Source organism: Gopherus evgoodei, chromosome 10 (genome assembly GCF_007399415.2).
Source record: "Gopherus evgoodei ecotype Sinaloan lineage chromosome 10, rGopEvg1_v1.p, whole genome shotgun sequence".
Taxonomy (NCBI): Eukaryota; Metazoa; Chordata; order Testudines; family Testudinidae; genus Gopherus; species Gopherus evgoodei.
Window position 1 is genome coordinate 82,069,272 of NC_044331.1, and position 10,719 is coordinate 82,079,990.

The following is a 10,719-nucleotide window of genomic DNA, read 5'->3' on the forward strand; positions in this document are numbered from 1 at the left end:
CACTTAAACACAGAAATCCACATTGTCAGATGAATCTGCATCCCCCCTTCAATGGATTAAAAATCCACTAAACTCTTGTTCATTTATCACTTTATTTTGTACAAAAACATTTAAGTAGTTGCCACAGCAGCCGCCTGGGTTCTCTGCACTGAAACTCTGGTGTGGGTCTTAGCCAGATGATCAGTGAATTCCTGCAAAAGAATGAGACATTTCACTGCCTTGAACCAAATGATGCTGGAGGCCTCACTGTACAACAGATCCATTTTAAACTAGAGACTGAGTTTTTACAAACTTAATTGCATCTTTCTCTGAACCCTCCAAGTTTCCTCCCTCCCCATTTTATTCTCTAGCTAGCTTGGAATTCAGGAGATACCAGTGACCAACTTGGAGTGTCCAGGAAAGCAACAAAAATGATAAAAAAGTTAAAAACTAAGTATATTTAAGCTTGAAAAAAGGACTGGGGGACCTGATAAGTCTTCAGATATATTATGGGCTTTTATAAAGAGGACACTGATGGTTGTTCTCAGTCCACTGAAGATAGGACAAGTAGTACTGGGCTTAATATGCAGCAGGAAAAATTTATGTTAGATACTAGGAAAACTAACTAAGGGTAATTATGGACTGGAATCCCAATCAGTGAAGGTTTAAGAACAGGTTAGACAAAACCTGTCAGGAGTTTCTTAGGTATACATGAGTCCTGCCTCAGCACAGGGGCTGAACAAGATGACTTCTCAAAGTCTCTTCCAGGCCTACGTTTCTATGATTCTATATGAAACCACATCCTCACTTTATTAACTGCAATAGAAATTTTAAGGAAGTCCACTCCTAATGAAGTCAGCCTTCAGGAGTTTGGCGTGCTGAACTCTGAGATGAACAAATGCACTGATTTAATTCTTACCTGATAAGGAGACTTGGTGAACACAGTCTCCTTCCAGAGGTCAGGGGTCAGATAACTGTATGTCTTGGAGATCGCATCAAAGGTGGCTTTAGCTATTGAGAAAAGTCAGACATTGCACTTCGTTACACAGTACCAATGAGAGGCCCCAACCAAGCTGGGACTCCATTGTGCAAGGCACAATACAGACAGCAAAAGCCAGTGCCTGCCTCCAAATTTAATGGCCCTCAATCTAGAAAACATGTAGAGCTGAAAAGGAACAGGGAGACTACATCACACAGTCCCTCTGCCGTGCATATTGAACTCATTTTCTCTCTCTCTCTAATGACGACAATTACACTACTTCACCAAGTGTAACTGAGCAGAGCTGAGAGAATTTTGAACAGAACACACAGGAGGATGACACTTTATAATTCAATGCCTCAGCCTGTATTACAAGAAAGATCTAACTTCAGATCAAATTTTGATAGGATCAAGCTGCACTGTACAATCTGGTAGTATATGGAGCTCAATTCCAGTTTGATAAGGGCTTTAATTTAACATTAGCTAAAATAAGTATTAATAAAACAGGTAATTTAGTCATCCACTGGGACTATATTACAAAGGCACCCAAAATGGCCAGAGGTACAGTATGATTTTAAGCCAGACAGTTTAAACTGCTAACAGATTGGACATCTGGCCCAAAATGTAACTTACCAAAGTTGCCCAGTGTAGCAGTACAACCCCTAGCTGAAGTATAGCAGTCATCAATTCCAGCCATCATCAGCAGTTTCTTTGGAACAGGGGCAGATACAATTCCTGTACCACGGGGTGCTGGGATCAGACGCACCAGAACAGATCCACAACGACCAGTAACCTAAACAAAACAGCAGGTTACATTCAACTAATCTATGAGAATATTTAAGCTCTAATAACTCCTTCATGCTTTGAAATGCAGCAGAGCTATAGTGAAGCAAATTAGTCTTTACCTTGCAAGGTACAGTATGAGGCTTGCCAATCTTGTTACCCCAGTAGCCTCGTCGTACTGGTACGATGGATAGTTTAGCCAAGATGATTGCCCCACGAATAGCAGTGGCTACTTCCTTGGAGCATTTTACACCAAGGCCAACATGACCATTGTAGTCACCAATAGCAACAAAAGCCTAACATTAAAAGAAAAAAACTTTTTAGCTGTGGGTCCATGATGCACTTACAAACCTCCTTTCAGTAAGAACATACCTATCAACCTTTTACCACCTCAGACTACATCCAGCAGATTTTGCCTCTTGGTTATGGTAGAGTCCTTTATCTCCATCAGAATCTGATGTCTTTCAAACTTATTTTACACCTCTTGCAGCAGATTCTGCACTGCAACTCCAGAAACGCAAAGAGGCCATTAAAGGCAGCAGATTTTTTCAATGGGGCAATACCCCCAACTATGCCCCCATCCCTGCAGCTCCCCATACAGCAGGGGTGGCTGGAACACTGCTACCTTCCAGTTACTCAGTTACACACTATTCCAGCCAAGTAAAAATTACAGGAACTCTAACTACATGAGTTTGTACCAGGCGACTGGTAGGCTGTTAAACCCACTTTTACCCCCAAACCCTGTTCCTAAGCCAAGGACAGTTCAGGTTGAAGAGAAAATTGGGGATCTTGATTCTTGAATACCCTCTGCAGCCATCTCCTAGTCAGAAGGCTGTATTTGAACACCTCAATGAAAAAACTGGCCACACAGCATTCCTTCTTTTGGACCAAATACAGTGTCTCCACAACACTCAGTTCCTGGTGAACCATACCAGTATCATGCAATATAAATGAATTGTGAATTTTTGTAAGAGCTATTTATAAGGCTACATTCAGAAGGATAAAACTGGTATTCAATAAATAACACAACAGTGCTTATTAGCTGACTTCTGTATATTTGGTAGGTTGTCTCATGAACATCTACGATTTACCATCTAATAATTCCTATACCACCTAATGTTGTGAACACCAGTGAAAGTAGCTGTAGAGTCTTTACTATCCAACAATATATAACCAGGAGAATAAGTATCACATCAGCCAAAAGATGGATCTGCTCCCACTTTAGTCAAGAGTGAAAAAGCTACCTTAAACCTGGTACGCTGACCAGCACGAGTCTGTTTCTGGACAGGCATGATTTTCAGAACCTCATCCTTCAGGGAAGATACCAGAAAGAAGTCGATGATTTCTGATTCCTGCAGGAAGCAAAGTAACTTACTTAATCACAGTTCAAAAGCTATCCATTACCTCATGACAGGCTTAAGATGGTATTGATAAGCTTCCTGCAACACAGCACAGAAATGAACAGTTCTATGTACCAACATGAGCATTAGTATTAACATATTTTAGGTAAGATTTGAATAATCTACTACAGAAAATGCAAGTTTTTAAATATTCAAACTATATCATATAATGCACAGTACAATCCAATGTACTTAAGTCATAATATATTCCATTTGAGTTTTGAAGCCTGTATTTTCCACTTTCATCAGAACACAGCTGCTGCATTGTATCAGGCATAGTACCTTTACATAGCCTATTCCCAATAACTTGAAGGAAGGCAGGAGACTCAATCCACTTGAGACAACTGTCTCATGTTCTATCACAAGGGAGCAGATGAATCCCATCTACTGTCAACCACTGAAGCCCTAAAGTGGGACAGATCTTTATAATCAGAACTTCCCAAGTGGCTAATGCAACACCTGTTATATATGATAAAAATAACTTGATTTGCAAATGTTAGTATGCACTCTAATTCTGAGATACCTACACAATTCATATAGGCTTACCTTGATTGGAAGGGAGAAGAGATAAATCTCTTCAAGAGACTTGATTTTCATATCCTTGACTAGGCGCCCAAGTTTGGTGACAGGAATCCACTGTACACAAGAAAACACCCAATAAATGTCAGCGACAATCCAGGGTGTCATAAGCATACAATTATACTGTGTCCCTTAGAAGTTTTTATTTTTTCTTTAGCTTTATCAGTAACATGCATTTTATCATTAAATTGCAACAGCAGTGGAAATATTGCTTTAGGTAGAGCTTGAAATTTTTTTTTAGAAAGCTACCATGCAGTACCAATTTTCTATTATTAATCACACGACTATCGAAGTGTAACAGAGCTCCCAGTTTTAACAATGCATTTGTCATTGGTGTCCACGTGACCATTAACACATGTAAACTTCACAAAACATTAAACACAGATACACCTCTTAAAACTACAGAGAGAAGAAGGCCCAGTCTTTAAAGACAGCACAGCTGACCAATGGACTTACTTCTTTGTCTTCAGCTTTGCCGCGGGCCCCACGCCCTCTTCCACGGCCCCTGCCACGACCCCGACCCCGGCCTCGGAGACCACTCCCAAAGCCACCTCGGAAACCCCCTCTTGCAGCTCCCCCTGCGCCTCCCGCGCCTCCTGCGGCAGCAGCACCGGCGTCGTCCGCCATTTGCTATGCAAAAGGGACAAATCCATATTTACCGGCACCCGGGCTTAACTCGGAGGAGTTTTTCTACTAGATCCGAACTCCGCTCCCACTGCCCTCTCCCCACGACTCCCCACTGGGGCACAGGCCCTGTCCCCCCCCGCCCCTGAGGGAGCGAAGACGGGCCGGACACCGTTACCCGGGGCAGGAAATAGGCCTGTGCCCGAGAGGCGGACCCCCGGCAGAGGCTCCGCAGCGGGGCCCTGGCCCACCCGCGCTGGAGCCGGGCCCGATGGTAGCGGATACCCGCCCCAGCAGCACGGCCTTACGTGTTCTCTCAGATTAGAAGGCCACCGCCTTCCGCCGCTGGGTAGTTATAGCAAACGAAATCTCGCGAGAACTGCTCGCAAAAGAGGCAGAAGGCCCCGCCCCCTAAACACAGAACGCCTGCGCTGCCTGCCATGATTCCGGGCTCCCTCCAGCCCCGCCGCAGAGCCCCGGCTGTACGCATGCGTGGTTAGTAGCGGCGGAGCCCCGGATCGAGCATGACTTAGACTCGCCTTACCAGTGACCCAGCCTAGAGCAGCCCGGGACCCTGCACTGCGCATGAGCAAAGCTGCCAGCTGGCAGCGCCCAGCAAGCACGTGTTTCGTGCTCGGTGAGTGCCTTTAAGTGGCCTGGTCCTTGGGGGAGGGGGCTTTTTTAAAATTGTTTTTTAACTTCCCGCGGAGAGCGTGATTGGCTGGTGGTTGCGCAATCTGTTTTAAAAAAAGCCTTTAAAAGGCTGCTGGCTGCTTCCTTCTCCTTTGGCTTTTGGGGGTTGCTGGTGCCTGCGCTCTGCGCCCCACCCCCTCCGCACGTGGCTGCCGGTGTAACGTCACTTTGAGCAACCCCCCCGTTTTCCAACTAGCTGCAGTTTCTGCCACATAAGGAAACCATCTGTGCTCCTGCTCAGGAATTGCTGCCGCCGGGTCCATGAGGTTGCAGATCGGGAGGGATGGAGTTTGTGGTCGACAACACTCACGCTCTGCTTTCTGCGCCTGGTCTGTCGTTACACCGGCTCACTAGGTAAAGGGGGGGATCGGTCGGTTTGGATTGTGGTTTGGGTGCTGTTGGGGGGGGGAAGGATAGAGCAGTCTGCGATTTGCCTGTCCTTGACTGGCAGTTGCACCGGCCGGAGGGGGGAACATGGGCTGTGGGGGTTTGCGAGTGGAGGGGGCACTGTATTGGTGTCGCCTGAGAGGGACCTCAGAGCGTGGGGGAGAGGGGTGATAGGGAAGTAGAATGAGGAGGAGGGGTCCTTCCCGATGGGGGGGGGATGCTGCTTCAGGGAGAAGTCTGATATGGGGAAGACAAGAATCTTGGGCTAATGAAGGGTGGGGTTTGTGGGGCCCTGGTGAGCAGGTGTCTGATTGGACAGTGCAGAGCACTGGGGGATTACGTGGGGCCCCTGGCAGGTGCAGTTTGGGGGGTGCATCTGCGGCTACTAGCTGTTCAGTCTGTCATCTCTGTTCCTTGGGTGCTCTGACCTTCAGGCAGGCACATGCAGTAGCTGGTGTGGCTAGGCCCGGTCAGCCTGTGACTGAGGAGCAGGAGTGGGCGGAAGTTGGGGGGAGAGAGACCCTGAAAGCTAGTCCCTTCCTCCCTGCCCTTGGGATACTGCAGTGCTGGTAGGAAAATAGTGTGCCAAAGCCCTCTGAGATCCTTGTTGAGGGGGAGGGAGCAGATGCTGCATACAACTCCCACTCCCCTACCCAAGCTCTTCGCAGCCTGGGTGGGTGGTGGGGTAAATGTTGCATGCAAGTCCCATTCCCCTGCCCAGAGTTCCTTGCAGGGTGGGTGGCAAGTTTGTGAATTTCCTGGCCCACCCACTTGACACAGCCTATCATGTTTCAGCTAAGCCATGCTTAGACGCCATTTTGAGGTTAAGCCAACAAAAGAGCAATATGCTGCCAACAAAATGGGCAAAATATGGAAACAACTACCAAAATGCGTGGGTAAAAGAAAAGGAGTTGGAAGATTGGAGAAAGCCTATGGTCGGTGATGACGACAGCAAAGCTGCATGCAGATTTTGTAAAAATCTAGATTCTTGCACATCATGCAGGGACTGACAAACATAAAACAAATGCAACACCGTTTTCTTCTATGCACCTGACAGATACTGGATTTTCAGAATCAAAGCATCAACCATGATGCCCCAAGCAGATTTAAATCTAGCCTGCTACATTGCCTGCCACTCAGAGATTAGTTCCATGGATCACCTTGGGGAAGTTGTCGGATCAGCGTTTGAAAAAGAGGTAAGTTTGCATCGCACAAAAAGTATGGCGTTAATAAACAGTGTTATTGCTCCCTGTATGTTCTCTGAGCTCATCAGACATTGGTGAGTCTCCAGTATTCACTGGTTATAGATGAAAGCACAGATATTGCTGCAGTAAAACAGTTTTGCATTGTAGTGTGCTACTTCAGTTCCTCCTTCAACAAAATTGTCTGCATTTTTGGGATTAGTCAGTTTGGAAAGTGAAACAGCAGAGCAATTGCTCCAGCGCTCATTCAGTTTCTTGACCGTGTTGGTCTGGATTTCAGCAGGTGTATTGGGATTGCGACTGACGGCTGTAGCATCATGATTGGGAAGACAAATTTTGTCTACTACAAACATCTTCGCCAACGGAATGAGAATCTGTTTGATCAAATGTATTTGTCACACTCTCCAGCTGTGTGCCAGTAAAGCTATAGAAATGCTGCCAGCCAGTCTACAGTTTTTAGTCTCCCATTCCTACATCTGGTTTTGCCATAGTTCCCTGAGATTTGGTACATATTCACCGCCTGAGTAATCACAGTAACATGCCACTAAAGTTTGGTCAGCTATCAAACACTAGATGGTCCTCCATTCACAATTGTTGTGAGTATGAGTTCAAGTTGCATTTTGAACTGAGCAAAGATAAACAGTAATGCTATGATGCAGAACTTCTGCCTCAGGTGTATTGTGATCCTGTCAATACACTGTATTTACAGTTTCTAATGCCAGTTCTTCAGGAATTTGCTAGAATCAATAAACTGTTCCAATTCAACTCTGGTTGTAATGCCTTCAGAATGCTGGACTGCCTCCAGTCTTTCTTTCCTACTCTTACTTTCTAGAAACACTCTTGAGATATCCTTTTATCTGATCATAAACTTCTTGATGTTACTTTGAGTAACCTAGCCCACCACTTGGCACTGTGTGCTGTTAATTTTGGAGAACTGTTTACTGTTGCTTTAGGAGATACAAAGCTCTTGAAGCTGCAAAACAAGTACAGTTGATACTTCCAGAAAACATTAATCTGTGGGAATCTGTGCGTGTTCAGTCCATCAGTTATTCTCTTTCAGGGAAAACCTCAACTGACATCTCCATGCTGAATTTTCAAAGGTGACTTGGGGGCCTTGGATGCCCAGTATCAAGCCATCAGCTTCCAGCAATGGAAGAGCACAGATGTGGAGCAGTTCTGGGTGGAAGTATACAATTTTCAAGACAGTAGCAGTGAACAGTGCTTTAAAGAGCTAGCCCTGTTTGCACTCTCCTTACTCGCCATGCCTCTGAGTAATGCTGATGTGGAACAAGTGTTCCCCCGAGAGAAGTCCAAGCACTGGAACGGGATGAGTCGCCGGACTCTGGCCAGGTAAGCCCAGCTGTCGCCCCAGGCCCTGTGTGTTGGGTGACCGGGCATTATTGTGAGGGGTAAGGGTGCCCTAATAGGGCATGCGGCAGGCATATGTCACAAGGACTACACCTTCCAGCGTGCCCTGTTCTTCCCTTCTTCCAAGGCTGTGGGCTGGCTCCCACAGGGCATGCTGGCAGGTGTAGTTATACTGGTGCCTTATAGGCTAGGGGCCCCCAGCGTGCATAGGCTGCCGGGGATCTGCCCTTGCAGGGGATCGCACACTTCTTCCTGGGCTCTGCATGGAGTCCAGTGTCTCTTGGAGTCTTGCATTCTGGTGAGCTGGCTCAGTGCCAGGCCTGAGAGGCTAATTGTCTCTCAAGGGCCCTTTCCCCATTAGCACCAAACTGCCATCAGGCTGTGGTAGGACACAGGATGTTCTCTGGCACTGTCTGAAAATCACCTTTGGCCTCTGCAATGGCTTCTGAGGAGATAACTGTGCCTATAGCAACAGGAGCATTAAGCTTATTGCCCACAGACCCAATGTGTGGGGAATAAAACCCATGTTCCTATAACTCAGGCCAATGGGAGATGGATGCTAGTAACACTATGTCAGTATCCTCTGGAGGAGAGGGACATACTGGGGTGTTGTTTTATAACTGGTATTTCTAAAACCAGAAGTGTTTGTTTTTCTTCTAGCACACTGTGGGAGTCTGAAGAGCCATGGATCACACATGAACAATCATGAAAGGCCATGGAACACCTCAGCAACATTCCACATTTGTACCCCTTTCTAGATAAATGTACTAAATGCAGGTGTTCTGCTTATAAATGGGACGCTTTGAAGACAATCTCACTTAAACACTAATAGTCTTTACCACTGAAAACATCTGAGTTTCCAGTCCCTACTCAGCAAAATAAGTTGACCAGTAACTAGTATGGGTGTTTGCATGAGTTGTCAAATTGTGGTGAGTGATGCTGACAGTAGCATATTATAGTGGTGTACAGAGCCCAAAGGTATCAGATGCTCTTTTGGTACTGCATTGGAATAAGGCTATTCTGTTTGTATTCCAGTAGTACCTCGAGGCCTGTAGTGGGACTGGGGCTCTATTGTAACTGCTGTAGAAAGGTAATGGATTTAATACTTTTGGGCAGGGCAGAATGTGTAAGCAGGGCTTCTCATGACCCCTCGGGGTGGGGGTTGCAAGGTGGTTACATGGAGGTCATGAGCCCTCATTAAATTAATTTTCCTCCCCCCATTTTTAATTTGGGGGGGGGGTCACATCCCGGCTTCCTGTGTGAAAGGGATCACCAGTGTCTACAGAATAAGAGGATGTTGCGCCCTGCTATAATGTGTTACGATGATTTAATTTGAGGCAGCAATTTAAAGGCCTTTACTTCTATATATGTACTACTCAGCAGTATGTGTGGCAGCAGAAATGCTGCCCTCTAGCGAGCCAAACCACTTAAAGAGGGTGGTTAGAGAAAGTGGTGGACTGGTTACTGTCTGTGCGTACAATATTTCAAACTGATTAGACTGTCTTTCAGTGCTAAAATGCTGCTTCTAGGGGTTGGTGTAAATTGATGCAGTTGTCTGGTTTGCCTGTGTATTTCAGTGTGTAATAAAATATTTGCTTACTAACAATTTGGTTTCATTCATTATTCCAGTAAACAACTTGCTATTTGCAGTGTCTGTAAGAGCAGACCTCTCTGCCTCAGGCTGTTCCTTCCCCAAATTGTCACTTTTCAAAGCAGCCTTAAGAGTAGCCACTTGTTTCTGCTTTTTTTTTTCCAAATGGGGTTAATCCTGGCTACGGTATCTTTACAATCGGTTTATCAAATGCTTTACAATTAGGAAGTAAATGATCACTAGTCATAATTGCATTTATGACACTTAATCTAACTTTTACAACTGGGTATTTCATAATGAGGCATAATCCAAACACAGTACAGAATGAACAAGTTTGTACTAATTTGTCATGGAGATGCTTATTGTCCAAGGGTTTCTACCTGTGCCCAGGTGTGTAAGGATAAGGCCTTTGAATGCAGCCAAATTAAGAGAGCAGCACCCATAATCTAAGAAGCAGGAAGTCGCATCTTCAGTCTATCTAAATTACACTAAAACAATGTAATACCAGGTTGTTAAGGAGATTCTGTCCTAGTAACACCCACTATCGCCAGATAAAGAAACAGATCTTAAGATGGATAAAGAAAACTTGGTTTGATAGCATTCTATCTGGCAAGCAATCACTTATCAATAGTCATTGTGAAATCCTCATTTATCTTTATGGTCCTCACTTGCCTATTTTTCTGTATGATCTCCTGGTTCTTTGATTTTGTTACATAATTAATTTTGCTAGGTGTAAATTATTTAAGGTGGTGGGGTATGAGTGGTTAGAGAATTTTATTACAGTATGTTAGGATTGATTAGTAAAATCATTAGTTAAGGTACAGCTAAGCAGGACTCCGGTTTCACTATATAAACTGGGATCCAAAAGGAAGTTCTCTGGGAACTAACTTCAGGACACAGGTCCAAGAACAGAACTGCCAGACCTCAACACTCGGCCACTGACATCCTGCAGAAACTGGAGTCCCCAGATGGACCTGATCCTGACTGGCCATCAAGAAAAGTTCATCTGTCTTATTGGGAGTGGTGAGCATTGCTTGTGTAGCATGTGCATTCTATTTATTAACAATCATCAAAACCCACAAGTTAAGTAGGATTTTACTGTGTGAAGCTTTCACTGGTAAAAGACCCTGCAAT

At 45.2% G+C, this 10,719-nt stretch overlaps 1 protein-coding gene, 1 long non-coding RNA gene and 2 other non-coding genes across 6 annotated transcripts; 2 read left to right on the forward strand and 2 right to left on the reverse strand.

Annotated features, from left to right (window-relative positions):
• Positions 1-73: 73 nt before the first annotated feature.
• Positions 74-4,350, reverse strand: RPS2 (ribosomal protein S2). The gene is made up of 7 exons (XM_030579143.1): positions 4,177-4,350; positions 3,688-3,777; positions 2,986-3,093; positions 1,864-2,037; positions 1,592-1,751; positions 899-990; positions 74-191 (listed from the first exon to the last, which is right to left on the reverse strand). Exons 1-7 carry the CDS (start codon positions 4,345-4,347, stop codon positions 111-113), a joined length of 876 nt encoding a protein of 291 aa, XP_030435003.1. The 5' UTR covers positions 4,348-4,350; the 3' UTR covers positions 74-110.
• On the reverse strand, positions 1,135-1,272 carry LOC115659299. The gene has a single exon (XR_004002518.1). It is a non-coding gene; the product is annotated as a small nucleolar RNA SNORA64/SNORA10 family (small nucleolar RNA).
• Positions 4,351-4,661: 311 nt separating the features above from the next.
• On the forward strand, positions 4,662-9,600 carry LOC115659228. Of its 3 annotated transcripts, XR_004002487.1 has the most exons (5): positions 4,662-4,981; positions 5,279-5,391; positions 6,482-6,620; positions 7,687-7,976; positions 8,655-9,600. It is a non-coding gene; the product is annotated as an uncharacterized LOC115659228 (long non-coding RNA). The 3 variants fall into 3 exon arrangements; XR_004002488.1 differs by lacking the exon at positions 4,662-4,981 and having other exon boundaries at positions 4,999-5,391; positions 6,220-6,620; XR_004002486.1 differs by lacking the exon at positions 4,662-4,981 and having other exon boundaries at positions 5,005-5,391.
• LOC115659304 lies at positions 8,403-8,532 on the forward strand. Its single transcript, XR_004002523.1, has one exon. It is a non-coding gene; the product is annotated as a small nucleolar RNA ACA64 (small nucleolar RNA).
• Positions 9,601-10,719: the final 1,119 nt, after the last annotated feature.